General features: G+C 51.3%; 2 protein-coding genes across 5 annotated transcripts in view; one reads left to right on the top strand and one right to left on the bottom strand.

Moving 5' to 3' along the window:
• Nucleotides 1-6,430, top strand: part of CORO2B (coronin 2B) — a 37,084-nt gene extending 30,654 nt beyond the window's left edge. For both annotated transcript variants that reach the window (XM_030497502.1, XM_030497503.1), the window contains 9 exons: nt 1,015-1,164; nt 1,955-2,119; nt 2,745-2,861; nt 2,937-3,041; nt 3,373-3,469; nt 3,742-3,854; nt 4,532-4,622; nt 4,718-4,857; nt 5,329-6,430. In XM_030497502.1, coding sequence (XP_030353362.1) covers nt 1,015-1,164; nt 1,955-2,119; nt 2,745-2,861; nt 2,937-3,041; nt 3,373-3,469; nt 3,742-3,854; nt 4,532-4,622; nt 4,718-4,857; nt 5,329-5,460 — 1,110 coding nt within the window. In that variant the 3' untranslated portion in view covers nt 5,461-6,430. The remainder of the gene's footprint in view (nt 1-1,014; nt 1,165-1,954; nt 2,120-2,744; nt 2,862-2,936; nt 3,042-3,372; nt 3,470-3,741; nt 3,855-4,531; nt 4,623-4,717; nt 4,858-5,328) is intronic.
• A 6,195-nt stretch (nt 6,431-12,625) lies between these two features.
• Nucleotides 12,626-20,818, bottom strand: part of ANP32A (acidic nuclear phosphoprotein 32 family member A) — a 22,457-nt gene continuing 14,264 nt past the window's right edge. For 2 of the 3 annotated variants that reach the window (XM_030496821.1, XM_030496820.1), the window contains exons 2-8: nt 19,048-19,197; nt 18,786-18,908; nt 17,270-17,468; nt 16,965-17,063; nt 15,357-15,454; nt 14,279-14,339; nt 12,626-14,092 (exon numbers count right to left, since the gene is read on the bottom strand). In XM_030496821.1, the coding sequence (XP_030352681.1) occupies nt 14,031-14,092; nt 14,279-14,339; nt 15,357-15,454; nt 16,965-17,063; nt 17,270-17,468; nt 18,786-18,908; nt 19,048-19,197 (792 nt within the window). In that variant the 3' untranslated portion in view covers nt 12,626-14,030. Of the gene's footprint in view, nt 14,093-14,278; nt 14,340-15,101; nt 15,229-15,356; nt 15,455-16,964; nt 17,064-17,269; nt 17,469-18,785; nt 18,909-19,047; nt 19,198-20,818 lie in introns of those variants that run through there. The other variant, XR_003993050.1, reaches the window with a different exon arrangement.

Below are 20,818 nucleotides of genomic sequence, written 5' to 3'. Positions count from 1 at the left end.
AGTGGGGAAAAAAGATTCAGATCATGGCCATGAATCATGGTGAGCTGTCTCCCAGTTTGAATTATAACCTTTAGATTCAGTCGCTGGGGAATAGGAGGTGCTGGGAGGAGGGAGGATACTGGGAAGACTTCGTGAGGATCATTAAACCTGGGAAATTAAGTTAATTGCCCCATTGTCCAGTGGGGGGTGATCCCCAGTGGGGCTCATGGCTCCCAGTGCCACCCTCAGTGCCCAGGGTGCTGCTTATGGGCAGGTTCTGCACCTTTGGGCTCCCCCTGCTCCCTCCCAGGAGGTGTAAGGAGGTTCAGGCCAACAGTGTCAAAGAGGGAGGATGCTCAAGTCTTCATGGAGTCTGAACTGCAGGAAACAGAGCATTTGGATGCTATTTGTCACTGTTAGTCGCAGGCTGGGAACACTGCTGTAGGGGGAGCACAGTGATGCTGCTAACCCATCCTGCTCCAGACTCCTGCTTCCCTCCATAATGCCCTACACGGAGAGGACAACCTGTGCAGCCTCATCCCCAGGGCATCGCTATGGATTAATCCTCTCCAAGGGGGTGATGAGGATTTTATGGCTCTGTATTTATGGCTGTGGTTAGATGCTGCCTCACTGGAGGGGATGACTCCCGTGGGCCACCCAGGCTATTGCTCTGCTTGAAACTCCTCCTGTCATTATTCCTGTTATTATTCCCTCGCTATCAAACCTGTATCCATGGGGACCAGTCTGGATACCAGCGTCAGTCCTCTCCTGATGCTCTCCTATGGGATGCCAGGCTGTTAATTCATTATTTGTCCTTGTGGAGCAATTAGCGCCCTCCCTGTGCTCTCCCCCTGCCCTCGCAGGGGGACCAGATCAACCTCAGGACACCCATTAGGGTGCAGGATGAGGCTGCTGGCGCTGGGGCACTGCAGGGATGCAGCAGCTCAGAGCCCCGCTGGGCAGGTGTCAGGATCCTCCCACTGCTCCCAAACCCATCCCAATGCCTGTCCCATCCCATCCCATCCCATCCCATAGGTGCGGATCTGGGAGATCCCCGAGGGCGGCCTGAAGAGGAACATGACAGAGGCTGTCCTGGAGCTGTACGGGCACAGCCGGCGCGTCGGCCTCGTGGAGTGGCACCCAACCACCAACAACATCCTTTTCAGTGCTGGCTATGACTATAAGGTGAGTCCTGTCCAGCCCCATTCCTGGTGCTCAGTGCCTGGGGCTGCCCTTGCAAAGGATTTCCCTGCTTGTGGCAGGGGAGAGAGTCACCTGCAGCAGCATCCTGCTGGCTGCAATAAAATGACCCAGTGTCTGCAGCAGAGGGCACCTTCTTGTACCCGGTCATAAGGGCTGTTTCAGTTGTAGCATAGAACCACAGACTGGTTCGTGTTGGGAGGGACCTTAAAGCTCATCCAGTTCAAGCCCCTGCCACGGGCAGGGACACCTTCCACTAGAGCAGGTTGCTCCAAGGCCCTGTGTCCAACCTGGCCTTGAACACTGCCAGGGATGGGGCAGCCACAGCTTCTCTGGGAAAAGTCTGTGCCAGCGCCTCAGCACCCTCACAGGGAAGAGCTTCTGCCTCAGAGCTCATCTCAATCTCCCCTCTGGCAGGTTAAAGCCATTCCCCTTGGCCTGGCCCTACAGGCCCTTGTCTAAAGCCTCTCTCCAGGTTTCCTGGAGCCCCTTTAGGCACTGGAGCTGCTCTAAGGCCGCTGGATCCCATCCCTTCCCTCCAGCGTGTCCAGCACCACACAGCTTGGTGCCACTGGCAAACTCATTGAGGGTGCAGCACAAGCAGCAGCTTCAGGGCAGCCCTGGGTGGAGGGGAGGGAGCTCTGTGGGTGACGATGGAGCCATTTCAGCCACAACAGGAGGTATTAGGATGCCCGAAGCAGACGTGGAGGTTGCAGGAGGGGTCTGGGGGTCTCCAGTTGCAGAGACACCAGGATAACCTCCCCGCTTCCCACAGGTCCTCATCTGGAACCTGGACGTCGGGGAGCCGGTGAAGATGATCGACTGCCACAAGGACGTGATCCTCTGCATGTCCTTCAACACGGACGGCAGCCTCCTGGCCACCACCTGCAAGGACAAGAAGCTGCGGGTGGTGGAGCCGCGCTCCGGCAGGGTCCTGCAGGTGGGTGATGTGTGTGGCATGGGGTGGATGGGGGATAGAAACGAGGTCCTGGGGAGGAATCACACTGAAACGGGTCAAAGCATCTGCAAGGGACTGTCTGTGATGTGATGTTTGTATGTGTCAGGGTCTGTGGGTAACTGTATGCTGTGGGGAGCGGCTGTTCTCATCCCGAGCACAGGAGTTGGAAGCTTTTATTAATTCAGGATTTGTGGAAAGTAGTAGAACTTAGGGGATGATGGTGCAGAAAGAGCCTAAAGGGCTAAAAGAAACCTGGAGAGGGGCTTTGGACAAGGGCCTGTAGGGACAGGCCAAGGGGAATGGCTTTAACCCACCAGAGGGGAGATTGAGATGAGCTCTGAGGCAGAAGCTCTTCCCTGTGAGGGTGCTGAGGCGCTGGCACAGGGTGCCCAGAGAAGCTGTGGCTGCCCCATCCCTGGCAGTGTTCAAGGCCAGGTTGGACACAGGGGCTTGGAGCAACCTGCTCTAGTGGAAGGTGTCCCTGCCCGTGGCAGGGGTTGGAGCTGGGTGAGCTTTAAGGTCCCTTCCAACCCAAACCGTTCTGGGATTCCCTGTCTAACAGTGATTGGGGTGGTGGCACTGCCCTGAGGGTGCTGCTGTGTTGCAGGAGGCCAGCTGCAAGAACCACCGCGTGAACCGGGTGGTGTTCCTGGGCAGCACGAAGCGGCTGCTCACCACGGGGGTGTCGCGCTGGAACACGCGGCAGATCGCGCTGTGGGACCAGGTGGGTGCCGGGACCCCCCCCCAGCCCCAGCACCGGGGCATGGCGCTCAATAAAGGGCTTTTTCCTCTGCTGCAGGAAGACCTGTCCATGCCCTTGATCGAGGAGGAGATCGATGGGCTCTCAGGGCTCCTCTTCCCGTTCTATGATGCTGACACTCACATGCTGTACTTGGCCGGCAAGGTACGGGCTGTGCATCGCATCCCATCGCTGTGGCATGTCCTGGGGAGGCCAAAGGGCCTCTCTCCAGCAAACGCTGTGGTGGGAGAAGAACCATCCACGCAGCAGGGCTGTGCTGAGCCCCCAGCAAAGCGTTATGCAGCTCTTTGGCCACTAAACCCTAGTTTGGAGAGGTGCCCACTGCTTGTTGCACATGTGGTGATGCATCCCTCTGGGTGATGCAGGGCTGCAGCATCCCCAGCTTGGATTTCCCCAAGGATGGGGGTTGTTATCATGGGCTTTATCCAACCTCATGTGTTCTAAAGCATTAAACCATCCCTTTTCCCTGCTCCAGGGTGATGGGAACATTCGCTATTACGAGATCGGCTCGGAAAAGCCCTACCTGAGTTATCTCATGGAGTTTCGCTCTCCAGCCCCACAGAAAGGACTGGGTAAGGATGGAGCTGCTGGTCCTCAATGTGCAAGAGGTAGCTGATGGAAGGTGCTTTGTCCTGAATAAAAGCTGCTCATCCCTTTCCCAATGTCCCTGCAAACACCCGTGGGGTGGCCCAGGTCTGTGCCCCTTGTCCTCAATGTGATGATAGCAGGGATTAATTCATTAAAGACCTGGAGAACAAGGGTGTTTTGGGGTGCTCGGTGCTGGGGAGGCGGATGGGTCCCCGCCGGGTGCAGCACCCATGGTTATGCCTGTGCCTCCTCGCAGGGGTGATGCCGAAGTACGGGCTGGACGTGTCGGCCTGTGAGGTCTTTCGTTTCTACAAGCTTGTCACCCTCAAGGGGCTGATCGAACCCATCTCCATGATCGTGCCGAGGAGGGTGAGTCCCTTGGGGGGGTCTGAAGCAGGTTGGGTGGGATGGGGATGACCCCGTTGTGCTGCTTTGATGACCAGCTCGGCGGCTGGGTCTGTGCACCAGTCTCAGACCTCCTGTGGTTATATGATGGGATTCCCGGGGGGAGTTATTCAAGGCTTAATAGGAATGTTTTTAGGAAGTCCCCACCCCTGGCAGTGTTCAAGGCCAGGTTGGACACAGGGGCTTGGAGCAACCTGCTCTAGTGGAAGGTGTCCCTGCCCGTGGCAGGGGTTGGAACTGGATGAGCTTTAAGGCCCCTTCCAACACAAACCATTCCATGATCCTATGAAATTCCTCTCTGTGTTGCTCCTGGCCTTGCTTGCAGTTGCTTTGTCCGAAATCAGCTTGGTCCATTGGGATGGGTAATGAGGGGCTTGTCTCACCTGAGGTTTGGGGGATGTTTCTGGTAAAACATCTCAAGCTGGAGCAGGGTTTGGTCCCAGCGCTGGATCCGGGTTTGGTGTTTGCCATCCCAGATTTGCTGGTGTCCCTCATTTAACTTCACGGTGCAAAGCCCAGCTCATCACCTCCCGCTGTCCTGGGTGGAGAGGAGTGAGCACAGCCATGTGCAGCACGTTGGGACGTGCAGTTAAAGCTGAGCAGCCACAGAGGAGGTGGCTTTTCTTTCCCCCTGTTTGCAGTCAGAGACATACCAAGAGGACATCTACCCCATGACCCCCGGGACGGAGCCGGCCCTCACACCAGATGAATGGCTGAGTGGGGTCAACCGAGGTAAAGCCACGGGTGCTGTGCTGGGGGTGTGACAAGGGATGCAGGATGGGACCGTGGCCCCCCCTGACTCTCTGCCTGCCCTCTGCTCCACTCAGATCCCATCCTGATATCGCTGAAGGAGGGCTACAAGAAGACATCCAGAATCGTCTTTAAGGCACCGGTGAAGGCGAAGAGGAGTGTCCTTGTTAATGGCATAGACCTTCTGGAGAACGTGCCGCCGCGGACGGAGAATGAGGTAGGGCAGCAGGGGATGGGGATGGGGACAGCAGTGGATGGTCACTGGTGAGGTGGGGATGTGTTTCCTGGGCGCAGCCTGCAAAGCCACCGCTCCGCAGGTCCCAAACTACGGTACCTGGGCACTGTGTTTCCCTGTGGCTTGAAGCCTCCAGCTCCACGTTCAGCACAGAGCACCCAAAGGAGTGGTGTTAAGCTCCCAAATGAGTTCTCTTTTAATTAAAATCCTCTGGGAACAACATATGGAGGCGCTGGGGAAGCATCAGGTCCCGGAAAGAATCTGCTTTGCTGGAGCTGAGTTTGCACATTGCACGTGTGGGGTATCCCGATGCTGGAGGGTGATGTATTAAAGCTGAGCGAGCAGCAGATCCAGTCGTGTTGCAGAAGGAGCCGAGTTGTGAAGCGGCTCCAGGGGCTGCCAGGAGGGTGAAGCCCCAGGGCCGGTCCCTCCAGCTCCATCCTTCCCTTCCAGCTCCTCCGGATGTTCTTCCGGCAGCAGGATGAGATCCGGCGGCTGAAGGAAGAGCTCTCGCAGAAGGACATCCAGGTCCGGCAGCTCCACCTGACCCTCAAGAACCTGCGGAACAACCCCAAGAACAATTAACTTCCAGGGATGTTTTCTAAACGAACTGTCTTTGTTTATACTCGCTCTTTACTTTTACTGTATCCACTCACACACAACATGAGCCAGAACCAAGTGACCTGCCAAGAGCCCGCTCGCTAACTGGAAATAACGTCCTCCTAGTCCTGTCTAGCACTAAAACTGCTTTAACTGAGAGCTACTGCATGAGAGGCGGCCGGGGGGTCCCCGTGGGCCCCAGCCATAAGCTTGGAGTAAGTAGTGGAGCCGCGTCCCCTCCTTCGGGATCAGCCGGCACGGGGAGAGCGCGAAGCTTCGTTGCTGTTCATGTGTTTCCTATGCAAAAGCGTGACGGCGGGTGCAGAACTGGAACACGGGGTGGGAAGGGCTTTGGTCACAAACGCAGGGTGGGATGTGGGGACCCTTCCCATGGCAGTGGCTGTGGAGCAGCTCCGGCACAGCCGGGTTTGGGCAGGAGCAGCCGGTGAGTGTTACAGCCTGGGGAATGGAGCTGCTCCGCATGTGTGCGTGCATCCATGCACAGGCACCGTGTCCTTAACCCCACCGAGAGGCTGCATTCCCAAACAGAGAGGGGTTTTTGCTCCCTCTATCTCTGCAAAGAGGGACTCATCATCCTCCTGTCTGCTGCCAGTGCCATGGGGAGGGGGACAGATGTCACCCAGCTCACCCCAAGGGATGGACCCAGTGGTGCGGAGCCGTGCGGGGTGGGTTCAGCACGTCTGTACAATCAGTGTTTTGTGGATTAGCACAGGAATGACACCAAATACTGCTGGTTTACCTAGAGATATATATATATTTTCACTAAACCAAGTTGCTGAACTACCCAGCACCACCAGTGCGACGGATTCTCCTCCCCATTAATTCACCCTGTGCCCGCACCCGCTGCTCCCCCCCTCTTTACATGTGCTGTCATTGCCTATTATTTATGCTACCACGGAATAGTGATTAAATAAAATGTTTTCAAGATACCAAACCCTTGCCTGCTCCTTCCTTTCCTTGCCAAGGGCTGACCCCAACCCGAGAGAGGGTGGTGGGACCCAAAGGGGCATTTTTGGGTGCGCACAGAGGAGAATTCTGCTTGTGCTGCAGCAACTCGCCTCGGCTGGGAGGTCCCCGCAGCATAGGGAGATGCTGGCTGGAGCCTCGGGGTGATGCTGTGGGCTGCACAGGGGTCAGGGGCGAGGAAGAAGGAGCAAAAGCACTGATTGTGCAGGGAAGGAGGTGCTGCCACGGGCAGGGACACCTTCCACTAGAGCAGGTTGCTCCAAGCCCCTGTGTCCAACCTGGCCTTGAACACTGCCAGGGATGGGGCAGCCACAGCTTCTCTGGGAAAAGTCTGTGCCAGCGCCTCAGCACCCTCACAGGGAAGAGCTTCTGCCTCAGAGCTCATCTCAATCTCCCCTCTGGCAGGTTAAAGCCATTCCCGCTTGTCCTATGGCAACAGGCCCTGCTAAAAAGTCTTTCCCCATTTTCTTATAACCCCCCTCTGCAAAGACTGGCCCCAAATTTGAGGTGGTTCTGCTGCCAGAGCAAGCAAGAGGGCAGCACAAGGGCTGCTGAGATGGAAATAGAGCTTTAAGCTTTATTTCCCTGTTATTCGGGCATTGAGGACTGTGTTATCACTTGGTCTAAGACCTGGAGTTTCCTGGGTTTATCCCATCTCATAACTGGGAGGAGAAACCACTGTGGAAACACATGTGAGCTGCTTCATTCAGAACAGCAGCGGCTCAGTCCTGGTTATTGATGTCTTATGGCCTAAGTCATAGGAGGTGTGTTGGACTTACTGCACTACATTATCTCTTGTAAAGGAAGAGCCAAGGTTTCTCCAAAGCCCCTTGAATCCATGTGAAATGAGCCCAATTATGGCTGCGGGCGGATCGTAAATGAGCCAGTTCCAGCTCTGCAAACAGCAGCACAAACCTGGTGGCGGCTGCGGGCGAGGGGATGTCCCGGGTGCAGGATGTTGTCCCATGGGGTGGCTCTGGGTGGCCTTCAGCATGCAGGGAACCTCGGCAAAACGTGCTCATGGGGCTCCTGAAACCTTTGGGATTAATCCGAAATCAGTGGTGCAGTTCCCAGGGAAAACCTTGCCCCAGGTTCCCGCTGCTCCTCTTGGACCTTTCCTCTCGCTCCCAGTTTTCCCAGGGTTTCCTCCTGCACCATCTGGGCACTATTTAAAGTGGAAAGGCCCATTTTTGGGGCACATCAGATTGTAGCACTGAATTCCCTGCACTGCTGCAACCTTATGACTCAGGCACAGCACAGGGGCTCGTGCAGCTGGGTGCAATCCTGCATCAGTGCAGGGACTCACTGCATCACCCCCGAACCTGGTGCTTTTGGGTTACTTGGGAACCCTGAGACTTGCTCCTGCCCTGCCCCACATCCCTGCCCTGCATTCTTGATGAACCTGAGCTTCTGTTGCGGGTTTTTCAGATGCTTCTGGGTAGTTTGCAGCGTTTTCAAGGGTCTAAATAGCAGCAAGAGGTCTGTAACCTCCTGCTTTTCCCCTCCCATCCTTCTTGCAGCCATTCTAGTTCCTTTAAAGCCTCCCCCCTTCTCCTTCCTCCTGCACAGCCCCCCCCATGCTCCCCAGGACCAGCTCCCCCCGAAGCTTTATCCAGCCTCAGTAATCCACAAGCACACAATTTATCTGCAGCATTTCCCAAGCTGCCCCCATCCAAACCCAGGCTGAGTCTCACCCTTCCCGTCCTGCTGCTAATTGCAATCCCCTTTCCCTTCCAGGATGGAGAAGGCTTCAAGATCTCAGCTGTCTGCAGCAGACAGCCCCTTTCTCCTTCCAGCCATGGGGTGGTTTATCCCCTGCTCTGCTTTTCCCTTCCATGTTCCTCTGTGCTCATCCTTATCAACCTGACCTACTTCTTGCTTCCTGGAGGTTTCTGCTTTGCTCATGGCTCGGCCTCCTCATACACTTTTGAGCTGTGGGATCAGTGTTAATTCTCTGTTTTCCAACATCTTGAACAGATTAAAACACCCCTGAACCTGCAGATGAAGATACAAAATCAGGGATTTGAAATCTAACGTGAGGCAAATGCAGAGGAGAAGCCACTATGGGGGTTATTTTAATTAAAATGGGAGTTTCCCATCAATTTGCTGAGGATGATGCTGGTTCCTCCTTTTTCTGACACACTTAAAATCCAGGGGAGCTTTGCTCTCACAGAACTTGGTTCCAGGTACACACTCAGGGACCCTCCATGCAAAAAAGTATTAAGCATTTTTACAAATCTAGTGCATTTTTAGGAATTCTGCTACTTTTGGACCTAAATGCCCAAGATCTGGGGATCCTCAGAGATCCAAGATCCCCAGAACTCAACTTTCCCATCCCCTCCCAGAGGCTTTTAAACACCAAAAGGGGAATTTGGTGCAGAAAGGGAGCTGAAGCTCCACCAGGATTTGTGTCCTGGTGAACACTGGGTACATGCCACATGTCCCATCACCCTACCTGCCTGGTGACGGTGCTTGGACATACCTTCAGACAGATGCAGCCACTCCAGATGTTCTGCAGCATCCATAAGGGTTCAGCAGGGAAACACAGCGTTGCTGGCCCTTGATGTTTCCTGAACAGCACTGGAAAAGCATAGTGCCATCAGCACTTACAGCAAAGCCATGGTGCTGGAGCAGGGAGTGCTGGTGTTCCCTCCTGGGAGGCTGTCCCGGGTGAAGTGCTCGCCCGATGCTGCCCCTGCTGCCACTCCTCTTCTCTACACACATTTGGCAAGTGCCAAGTGCAATGGAAAAATAAAACCTCCACACAGAGAGTGCTCAAGTCTTGCCAAAAAGTTCTTCACTGGGTTTTTATTGGCTGTGAGCAGAAGGAGCAGAATCAGCAGTGACAGCAACCAGCTGACAGCAGAGAAGTCACACGGTGACGTTATTGGAACCAAGTGAGAATCACAGAATCCCAGCCTGGTTTGGGTTGGAAAGGACCTTAAATCTCATCCAGTTCCAACCCCTGCCATGGGCAGGGACACCTTCCACTAGAGCAGGTTGCTCCAAGTCCCTGTGTCCAACCTGGCCTTGAACACTGCCAGGGATGGGGCAGCCACAGCTTCTCTGGGCACCCTGTGCCAGCGCCTCAGCACCCTCACAGGGAAGAGCTTCTGCCTCAGAGCTCATCTCAGTCTCCCCTCTGGCAGGTTAAAGCCATTCCCCTTGGCCTATCCCTACAGGTCCTTGTCCAAAGCCCCTCTCCAGGTTTCCTGGAGCCCCTTCAGGCACTGGGAGCTGCTGTAAGGTATTTTAATCCTCCCTGGGTGATGCGTGCAGTGAATCAGGGCACTGCTGCTGCCTGTGAGGAGGATGAGGGCTGCTGTGAGCGAAGCTGTGGGCTGTGCAGGGCCATTGCTTCCCTTGCAGGAAGCGTTGTCAGTGCAGCAGGGAGGAGGAGAGCTTCCCCTGCTCCGAGATGGAGGTGGGAGGAATTATTTGCATGAGCAGGAGCGAGCAGCAAGCTGGGACATGGAGGGAGAGCTGTGCCGGCTGCCCTGGCCTCCCCGGGCACGGGGAAAGCATCACAGCCCTTCTCTCAGGAGTATCAGCACGTTGACTTCAGAAACTAAGGCTGACATGACCTCCAGGAAGCTGAACATCAGGATGAGCTCCATGCAGCTGGATCACTAACCAAGTCTCATTTTTAAGTACTCTGCAGTACATTTCTTCCCTTCATGTGGACTGAAAAATCCTCAACCACCTCGTTCCTAGGGTGAAGTCTGTAACCATCGGAGATGTCTAAATTTCAGCACGGGATGATTCATTCTTGCTGAAACACCAGACGTCTTTAAAGAGAACTGGCAGAGATTCTTGGTCAAAGCAGGGATTGTCCTGCAGAGGACCAGGGCAGTGATTTAACACCTACCAAAGGATCACAGGGCAGGGTGAAACCCTCCTCTGTCACTAAGGAACCCACTTTTGGTATGGATGGTCGGTTGTTACAACCAGCTGGCACCCCAAAGGGCAAAAGGATGAAGGAAAAGCTTTCCCTACCACAAATTCCTAAGTTTTAAGGATATACCATTTAAACTAGCGGTGGGGGACCTGCTGCAGAGCCCAGCCTTGGCTTACCGGAGCCAGCAGCCATCTCCTTTTGTATAACTGGATGATGCTGACAATGATTTGGGCTTAGGAAGCCATCCTGACCTTCAGCAGCATCCCAGCCCTTGCTCTAACCACCACAAACAGCTCAAGTACAAGAAAGCATCATCAAATCAACCAAGGAGAAGCCATCCCTGAGGAGCCAAAATGCAAACACCCAGGCCGTTATGTTATTAAGACTCTATGGATTTGCACTGCCCATACATTCAGCTTGGCACATAACAGTTGGGATTGAGAGCATCTTGTTCTCAGTTTACATACACCCATTGACAGGTAAAGCCCCAGCAGGACACTTGAGGTGTTCTGAACAGGTTCAGGACAGCAAGGCCAAATAAAGCACCCCAGGAACAAGCTTGTACCAGCCCTAGACTGCAGCAGGACCAGGGCTGCAAATTACTGCAGGACCAAATTACTGCACAGTTAAAAGGCAAACTGGGAGCAGAAAGAGCAAAGTGACACAAAACCTGGCATCTGAATGAGCTGCTCTCTCCCATTATTCATTCCTGACTATTTCTACCTGGGTTTTCCTGCTGAACTGTTATAAAACACCAGGGTTTGGGTTTTTTCCAAGAGTCAGTAAGTTGCTAAGCATCACTGCGAGTTGCCAAGTACCTTCAGCCAGAGCTTACGTATGCACAGAGCACTCAGGAAAACAAGCCCCTGGTTCTCAGCATAAGACTGTACTTACATACTACAAAATATGAGATAACTATGAAATGAACCACATTGGGCAAACCTTATGTTTGTTTTCAGCAGCAGAAGTGACTCAATTTCCCCCTCTCCCAGCGCACAGAGTGAGAACCTTGCTGTTTATCAGGTACCTGCCTCCCCTCTTCCCTCTCTCTCATCATCCAGGAGGATTAGTGCTCCAGCAGAACGGAGCAGGGAACAGGACTCTGCCTCACAAGCAGTGAATACCATGCATGGATACGCCTCTGGGATGTGGAGAGGCTCGTCATGCAGAAAAGACCAGGTCCAGTCACTGCCGATGCATTCTAACAGCCACAGCTATGTCTTTAAACAGTATTTCCCAGAAAACCGAGTTTCCCAGCATAAATCCAAACTGAATCCTAGGCTAAGCTGGTTTAGTGACACAAGGGCTCTGTCTGGGTTGTAGCTGGAGAGCTGCTGGCCCTGCCCTGCCTTACCCAGGGCTGGTGGCTGCTGTTTGCTTTGCAGGAGAATCCTGGAATAGTTTGGGTTGAAGAGACCTTAAAGCTCATCCAGCCCCAACCCCTGCCACGGGCAGGGACACCTTCCACTAGAGCAGGTTGCTCCAAGCCCCTGTGTCCAACCTGGCCTTGAACACTGCCAGGGATGGGGCAGCCACAGCTTCTCTGGGCACCCTGTGCCAGCGCCTCAGCACCCTCACAGGGAAGAACTTTCTCCCAATACCCAACCTAACTCTCCCCTCTGACAGTTCAGAGCCATTTCCCCTTGTCCTGTCAACACACAAAGAGATCCAGTTAAGAAATACATGACCCTCCACAGCTTCTCATGCTCTCGCACAGCACAGAAACTTAACTTTCTGCGTCACTATACTTTCTTAAGTCTCTATATTTTTAAGTATAGAGAATATGCTACTTTCTGTGCTGCCTACCTTTAATACACAGCTCATCACAGAGAGGAAAACGTGGAGACTTAGCTCTGCACTGGTGGCAAGTCACAGCAGACAGCCCTTGTCTCAGCTAACCGAAGCTCCAGACACACTAACCCAGACCTCATGCACCGAAGGAAATCAAGAGTCCTTTCTTCTGGGCCTGGATGAACAGGGAGAGGATTAAACAGTAGAAATGAACACGTTTAAGTGCAATAACCATGCTGGTCACACTGGTTATTGTTCTGCACCAGAAACGGCACAGAGTTCTTTGCATTACAGCCACAACCTCGCCCTTGGCTTCACCCAACCATGGCCAAGAGGAGTTTTCATGGAGCAAAACGTATCATCAAGCTACTAAAAATATCCGGGAATTTACCAGAATAGCTTCGTAAATGCCTTGTTAAAAGGTACGTGAATCCTTCCCAGTGGCCCGTTTTAGTCAAATAAGCCACAGAAAAATTGTATCAAAAGATTTATTGAAATTCATCAATGACAAACAGACATAAAACTCAAAGTTTGGCTCTTCTGGGAAAAAAAAAAAACCAAAACAACCAACCAAAAAAAAAACAAAACCCAAAACAAAAACTGTTGCAAATGTATTTATACAGATGAAATATTGACTAGGAAATACAAGTCACTTCTAAAGCTATTTTAAAGAGGGATATGAAAGTAAAACTGTACATTCACTAGGCATTTTCAGTCATTTTACTGACTTCCACTAGGTAAGAAAATACAATTTTGTATTAGTATCTCGTGCTTGAGTGTATGAAAAGAAACCTCCTACCCTACATGCTGAACTGCCTCCTGGCTTTAGGTTTGTAAAAAGTCTCAAAGTATATAGCACAAGTGGAAGTAGTTTCTCATCACTTCAAATTGACTAGGTGTTATATATTACAGACCAAAATAGTACACACCTTATTTAAAAGGGTTGAAACATTTTGTTTTATTACAATTGTCAAATTCATTTCACTAGTAACTCAGGAATTAGGAACACTTTTTATATATATTTATATATATATTTAAATGCCTGCCATTTTCAGTGTCTTGGCTATACCCTAGCCAAAGGAAAAATAACCCCCCCCCCCCCCAAATAAACAGAAAGGAAAACACGACACACAGGGCAGGGAGGAAGAGGAGGGATTGCAAATTCACCCCACAAACCAGATCCAAAGGACACACCCCCCCCCAAAACCAACCAAACCCCAACAGAAAACATTTGGTCACTATTTACAAACAGCAAAAGAAAAGGTACCTACAAAAGCAGGGAAAGCGTTGGCTGAAAATGGCAGTCATTGACGGACAGGCAACAAAGAAACCACTTGATCCATATGCCATTCTCACCCCCGTTGCTGTGGGGGGATGATGCTGGGCCTCAATTTGCAGCATCCCCCAAAAATATGCTTCCCATGTATTTAGTGGCTGGCAGCGGTGGCAAAATCCCAACAAACCAACGCTATTCCGAATAGGTATATTTGGGGTTCTCATCCACTGATCTTCCACTTATTTTTTCCTCTTTTTTTTTCCTGCTTTTCAAGATAATCAAACTATCCACTCCAATAATAAGAAACAAATTACCACTTGGTTTATACTTACTATTGCAGTTACTGGGACTAAGAGAGGGACAAAAAGAAAAAGGTTTCAAATGAAGAGGAGGAGGAGTGGCAGTAAAAATAGTATTTTATTCCCTTGCCCACCCAGTCTGCTGCTCCCTCTCATTCCCACAGCAACATTACAATCAGAAAATAAAAAGGGGAGAAAAAAAAAAGGGGGGGGGGAAAATAAAGGTTGGGGGTGTGGGAAGGGGAAGTACAGGGGTAAAAACAGTCAAATCACAATAGGAAATTGTCAAAATAGGTTATTCAGTTTAGTCGTCTTCATCCCCTTCGTCTTCAGGTTCTCGTTTTCTCTTCTGTCCCCGTTCTTCGTCTGGAAAACAAAACACAAGTGGAGTTACAGGAGAGCTCCCTCGTGCTGCTGAGGAGTTGAGCAAGTCCAACAGGGCAGCTGCCTGGCTCTCAGAGAGCAGGAACACAGACAGGAGCCCGCGCAGCACAGAATGGGATTCTACTTTCTAAACCTGTATTTTATGTCTAGTGAAAACTGCTGCCATACCGGGCTCTTCTTCATCTTCATCGTCATCTACCTCCCCGTCGTTGTAGCCTTCTTCATCCTCCTGGATTTGGAAAGAAAAAATAAAGAAGGATTAAAAAAAGTTAGGTTTGGTACAGGTCCTTTCCCAATGTGGCAATATCCAGCAGCATTTGACAACAGAAAGAAAGTCCTTGAAGCATCTTAACCCAAAACCAAACCAAAGGCAGACCCTTCCCATGCACTTCCAGAAGGGCAGGGGTTTTGCTGCAGTCTAACTGCGCTCTGGCCCAAGTTTCAGTGCAGAAAATCAGAAGCAACCCTCACAGCCACCTCTAGCTTCAAGTCTGCAGCAAGAAAATGGCTTTATGAGTGTATATATGCTGCTATGCAGCTGCAGATTTTGTCCTGATGTCCTCAGTTTGATGCCTGGTCTGTAGGAGAAGGTACATGTTCTCAGAGCAGAGAGTTAGAACACAAACAGACATCTTCAGAGCCTGACGAGCTGCTGTTGGTTTTGAGAAGAGGCTTTCAACCATTCTGGAGTGGCAGTCAAGTAGCTAAGGCTGTTTTGGCTGAAGGACAGATTATACAACCTCCGACAGTCAAATTTCAGCCCCATCCCAATGGTTCTGCTAACTGCAAAGTCTCAGCAGACTGTGACTGGCTCAGCACACCTCACCAACAAAAGCTGGACCACACCAAGAATTTAAGCATCCTGAAGGATCCCAAGGTACATGCCAAGAAGGAACCTTGCTCTGAGAGCCCAGGGTCAGTAATTCACATACTCCTCTCGTCTGACCAGGGGCTGTGGGTTACAGCCCTTCAAAGACCCCACAAACCAGGCCTGCAGACGTTCCTGACGGTATTTTTGACATCGGCTCAATAAACAGGATGATTTCATGTCAATGGTCACTAGATGGCAGCTGGCTCATAGACAGGCACACCTCAAAGCCACCCCCACAGCCATGCTTCTCGAGTTAAAAAGCAAATACAGGCTTTGAGTAGTGAAAGCCTCCAATATTTGGTCCATTTCTTACCCAACTATTCCCAGTTAGAGCATACTCACTCCACACCCATTATTAACGGCATAAACCCCTACCTCCTCTTCTCCGCTCACGTCCTCCTCTTCTCCTTCCTCCTCTTCCTCCTCGTCTTCTTCATCTTCTACTACCTGAGCGTCATCGTCATACTCTTCTTCTATAGTCAAACAAGATCAACCACTCAGACACTTAAAGTTTACTTCTCCCCCCCCCCCAACACTGCCACCTGAGATCTGACCTCCTATCGACACAAGGAGCAAACTGAAAGCGCCGCTCAAGGGCAGTACAGAATTAAAGCAGCTCTCCAGCTGCCAGACAGAGCTAAACGTGGTCCTGGGCCTCTTTAGCCTAGTGACAGGGTAGTGTGGCAGCTGCACCCACAGTCTGAGCTGCTTTAGGGCTCTCGGGGCCCTGACAGTAAGTGACGGCGCCTCAGGACTGCTTCAGTTTCAGCTGCTCCTGTTCCCACCTCTAACACGCGCTTTTGAGCCCGTGGGACGCTTAGCTCTTCATCTGTAAGTGCCCATCTGCTCCCACCAGGGATTGAGCAGAACTTTACAAGCCAACCATGCACTGGGAACCCTCCCCAAGGGACACCCCTCGCCTTTATACCACCAGAGCAACACAAAAGGGTCACACACCATCCATCTTCTGCGTTTGCAATCTCTTTACAAGAGGAAAGAGATTAAGCCAAAACAATAAACCAGAAAGCGTTTTCCAAGCTGCAGGAATGGTGTTTTGGAGGTTTTTCATGCATCTGAACGCAGGCCCAGACTTGTGCTGCGATGAGGAGAGCCTGTCCCTGCTGAAGGCAGCCTCTGCCAGGCGCTGCTGCAGCGCTCGCTGCTCTCACCAGAGCCCACACTCAGCACTCGAGGGGAAAGTGCAAGTCCAGCTATTCTGCTTTTGCTGTGCAGCTGGGTTTGAAGAGTCTAGCAAATTCCCCAAACCCAGCCAGAAACTCATCCGACCGGTACATGGTGCCTCCGAGGGCAGTCTGTGGGGAGGTGCAGTGGCACCTGCACCACACTGGGACCCACCGTGTGTTTTCCAACACTACAAAGTTGCTCCTTTGTTAATGCCTTTCACAGAGCTGCCCCAGGCAGACTTCAATACATACACTCTCCTCTCTCCTGCCTCATCTCAACTAGTTCATTTTGCCCCCACAGAGCAGCTCCAGACTCCTACTACAGCCTTGGCTCCTCCACTGAAATCCTTGACTCAGCTCCTTTTCCCATGCCCAGCCTGGTTCTCCACCCTACCCCTCTCCATCAGGCTCTACACAACTGCTCACACTTCCCTGAGCGTATTGTTCCTGCAGAACTGCAGTGTGTGCACACCATCCTTTCCTATCCGTTTCCACCTTATGCCCTCGTCCCCTGGGGTGTACTGTTCCCTGAACTCTTTCAGTGTCTCACTCCTCCTCCTGGCCCCTTTCTTCTACCACCCTTTCACTAGAGATAAGACTGAGAAAGTAGCTCTTTCAGGCCCTGCCCATCTCCCTTCCCCCTGTTCCTTCAGAGGACACTGAGATACTTCCATCAGTCAGAAGGAGCTGCTGAGAACACCGTTCTCTTGCCAGCACGTCAGAGTTGGAAGCAAAACATACAACAGGCAGCATATCAATCTTCCAACTTACATACACCGAGTAGCATAAATCCACATACCGTCTTCGTCTTCCTCCTCGTCGTCTAAGCCCTCCACGTAGCCCTCTGCATCAGAGTCCGGTGCTTCTTTGTCATCCCGATCTTTCACTAGAGATAAGACTGAGAAAGTAGCTCTTTCAGGCCCTGCCCATCTCCTTTCCCCTCGTTCCTTCAGAGGACACTGAGGTACTTCTCCTTTACATCAGTCAGGAAGGAGCTGCTGAGAACACCCTTCTCTTGCCAACAAGTCAGAGCTGGAAGCAAAATGTACTAGGCAGCATATCGATCTTTTAACTTACATACACTAAGTAGCACAATTCACATACCATCTTCATCTTCCTCCTCGTCGTCTAAGCCCTCCACGTAGCCCTCTGCATCAGAGTCCGGTGCCTCTTTGTCATCCCGGTCGTAGCCATCGAGGTATGTGAGTTGTGGGAGGAGCTTGAATACATTTTCTCTGTAATCGTTCAAGTTGGTTACCTCGCAATTGAAAAGATCTAGACTCTTCAGGTTTTCTAGCTTCTTCTGCAGAGAAAGAGAAGTCTCAAGTTCAGGGCTACAATAATTCATGCAACAGCTGCCAGAGTTCATGTACTCGAGAGCTTCCCATCACAAAAGGGTCGTTTTGGGTTTTGCCTATTAAATTGATGTGGAACACAAATGTGCAAAGCCTGACCGGTGCCTCTTCAGCACCTGAGAGTGGAAAATGCTCTCTCTCAAGTTTAGCATCTCACAAATAGAAGACTGATGTTTGGAAACATCACTGAGGTTGGACGGGGCTTGGAGCAATCTGCTCTAGTGGAAGGTGTCCCTGCCCACGGCAGGGGTTGGAACTGGATGAGCTTTAAGTGCCCTTTCAAGCCAAATCATTCCATGGTTCTGTGAAATTGAACAGGAGTAGGAGGTGGTCTGCACTGCCCACAGCACTCCAAAGTACTAACAATAAAAGCACAAGCAGTTGAGGATTTGTATCAAGTCTTATGAAATATCTCCCTTCTGGAGTTTAGCGTGTAGAGCAACAGTGACACCAAGAAAACAATAAGCCTGAAACTGGGAGCAGCAACAATCCTCTCTCTCATCTGTTTGCTACATGACTTTAACAGCTCTGTTCTCCCCTTCTGCTGGGGGAAAGGAGATCCAAGATGATAACTGCTCCTTGAGATATTTTAAAAGGAAGCATTTGGGAAATGAGCATGAAGCAAACCTCTTCATTTCTAGAGAGCAAAGGGCACACAAACCACAAACTAGAAAATAGCACCACCAGAACCGACACTTGGGTGCTTTTTGGAACTTTACATCAATTGGAAGGAACTGTGACCTGGCAAACTTGATCTCAGCACTTGAAATAAGAAGTATAATGACCATGAGCAGGAGAGGTAATGGAAACCAGCAGCAACCTCTGCCCAGCTGCAGCAAGCAAGCCCAGTACGGAGGCACACGGGCTGCAGATGGTCCCCACCAGCACACGCTGCACCCCTGGGTGGAAGCAGTGGCTGGTATTTTAGACCCAGAGCTCCAGGGAAAACACACCAAGCTCAAGCAGAGCATGTGGAGACAGCCCCACAGCCCACATCAGCATGGAAAGCCGCGGTGATTCCCACAGCACCCGTGGGCAGAGCCCAGCCCCGGCAGCCACTAGAGGGAAGCAGCCGCTCGCTGCCGGCACAGCCCCGGGGCAGGGCGGAGGGAGAGCCCTGGGGCAGGCTGAGCCCACAGCAACCTGGCCCCAGAGATAAGCACCAAAGACACCCCACCACAAGTTTCTGCAGACTTTCCAAGCCCATAATGCCTCTCCTCATCACCAAATGGGGTTTGATTCCACCCTGTATCGGATCAACTTACCAGAGGTTCTATTGTACCGAGATCTTTTATTTTGTTGCCGCTTAGATTTAGATGCGTGAGGTTCGGACACTTTTCTGCCAACACTTCCAGTCCTCCTGAGATTCTGTTGTCGCTTAGCTCGAGCTGAAAGGCACAGAAACATCTTGAGTTTTTAGTGCAAACACGTATCACAAAGCAGTGTGGTCAGCTAAATTGCTTTTTATATGAGCAACAACTTTACAGTGCAAAGAGGGAGGGATATGACACAGGACGTTGTATTTACCTTCTTAAGTTTGTTTAACTTTGGTAAGTTTGCAACTGAGGTTAAGCCTACGTTGATTGTACTTAAGAATTCCAGCTCTTCAAACTCATCTGTAAGGCCTTCGATTTTGCCTTCGTACGACCTACAGTTGTCAAGAACAAGTTCTTTAACCTGCAAAGACAACAAACAACACGTAAGACATTCTGTCCTGCGTCGAAGATAAAGATTTCACTCACAAGCAAAGGATGAGGCAAAACTGAAAGGAATTCTGGTTTTGCAGTGTTTGAGGAACACAGGTATTTGGCTTTGCTTCAACTGCCTACCCTTTGTTGTTCTATCAACAACACGGACAGTTCAAACCCATTCAGCCCAGCTTACCCGGTGTAGTGGTTAGAAGCAGCACTGTCTCTGGTGACTGCAAGCAATGAGCATTCTAAGAAACATGAAACCAATCTATTTATTTTTAAGCTCACCTACAACTTTGACACTCTGTACAACTGGTCCTGTTACAACGTATCATCAGTTGTTAAAATAGCTTCTTAGTGTAAAAAACTGCTTGAGCTTTTCAAGCATGGAGAGATCACTGTGTGCTCAGACACACCTGAAGCTGGTGCTGGTGATCCTAAACCAGGTCCTGATGGAGTCAGACCTCAAGCCCTCCTGTTAGGGCAGCTTAATGATGGTACTCCAGGGGAAGATCTGCACAGAAGCAGCTCCTTCCTTGGGGAATTACAAGGGATGTGCCAGCTGGTGCTGGCAGGGAGGTTCAGAGAACACTGCTGTGCTGCAGCACTGCACCCCTTATCTCCCTCGCCCTGCTGCAGTGGGGAGGCTCAAAGGGAGAGGTGAAGATAATGTCCCCATGGGGCTGAGCTGCCTGACAGCCAAAGCTGACAGCCCCAGCGACTACACACAGGGTTTTGCTGTTTTTAAACAGAGCATCTCTCTTTCTGCAGGTGTGATCTTCAACGGATACAGAACAACAGCATCAATGCAAAAGAGACCCTAAATACACCCCACCCTGAATAAAACTGCTCCTTTTCACCCTAAAGCCAGGTCAGCCTTATGGGATTCTAGTCCCTTAGTTGTTAACATGAGTCTCTGAGGAAGCTCTGCCACTGAGAGCTGTGACTCCACAGGAAGGGCTCACCCATGTGGGGAACACCCAGACGTTTTCATACTCAGAGAGTTCCATAGAACCATGGAATGGTTTGTGTTGGATGGGACCTCAAAGCTCATCCAGCTCCAACCCCTGCCATGGGCAGGGACACCTTCCACTAGAGCAGGTTGCTCCAAGCCCCTGTGTCCAGCCTGGCCTTGAACACTGCCAGGGATGGGGCAGCCACAGCTTCTCTGGGCACCCTGTGCCAGCGCCTCAGCACCCTCACAGGGAAGAACCGTCTAATGTCTAATCTAAATCTCCCCTCTTCTCATTTCTGTGTTTTTTCTGATTTCTTCCCCAGGAAAACCCACCCTTCCGTGTGTACTACAGACCCCATCCCATGCACAAGGTCTGTTTATAGCTTTGGAAAGGGAGGGAACGCTGCTTTACGCTGGGGATGGGATAAAAGGAAGTCTGCAAGAGCGGCGTATGCAGAACCATGAAGCAACTCTTCAGTTCACACCATGGACAGTTAATATGCAAATATTTAATTTTCTTAATTTTTTTACAAGTGTAATCCCGCTGCACAGAGAAGAATCCTGTGTAGTTTTATAGCTCCAAATAACATCCCTAGGTTTCTAATTAAATCCCAGCACTGAAGTCAATAGGGAAGTGAGCCCAAAGCAACAC

This window comes from Strigops habroptila, chromosome 9, assembly GCF_004027225.2.
Source record: "Strigops habroptila isolate Jane chromosome 9, bStrHab1.2.pri, whole genome shotgun sequence".
NCBI classification, from domain to species: domain Eukaryota; kingdom Metazoa; phylum Chordata; class Aves; order Psittaciformes; family Psittacidae; genus Strigops; species Strigops habroptila.
This window is presented reverse-complemented; position numbering and strand designations above follow the sequence as displayed.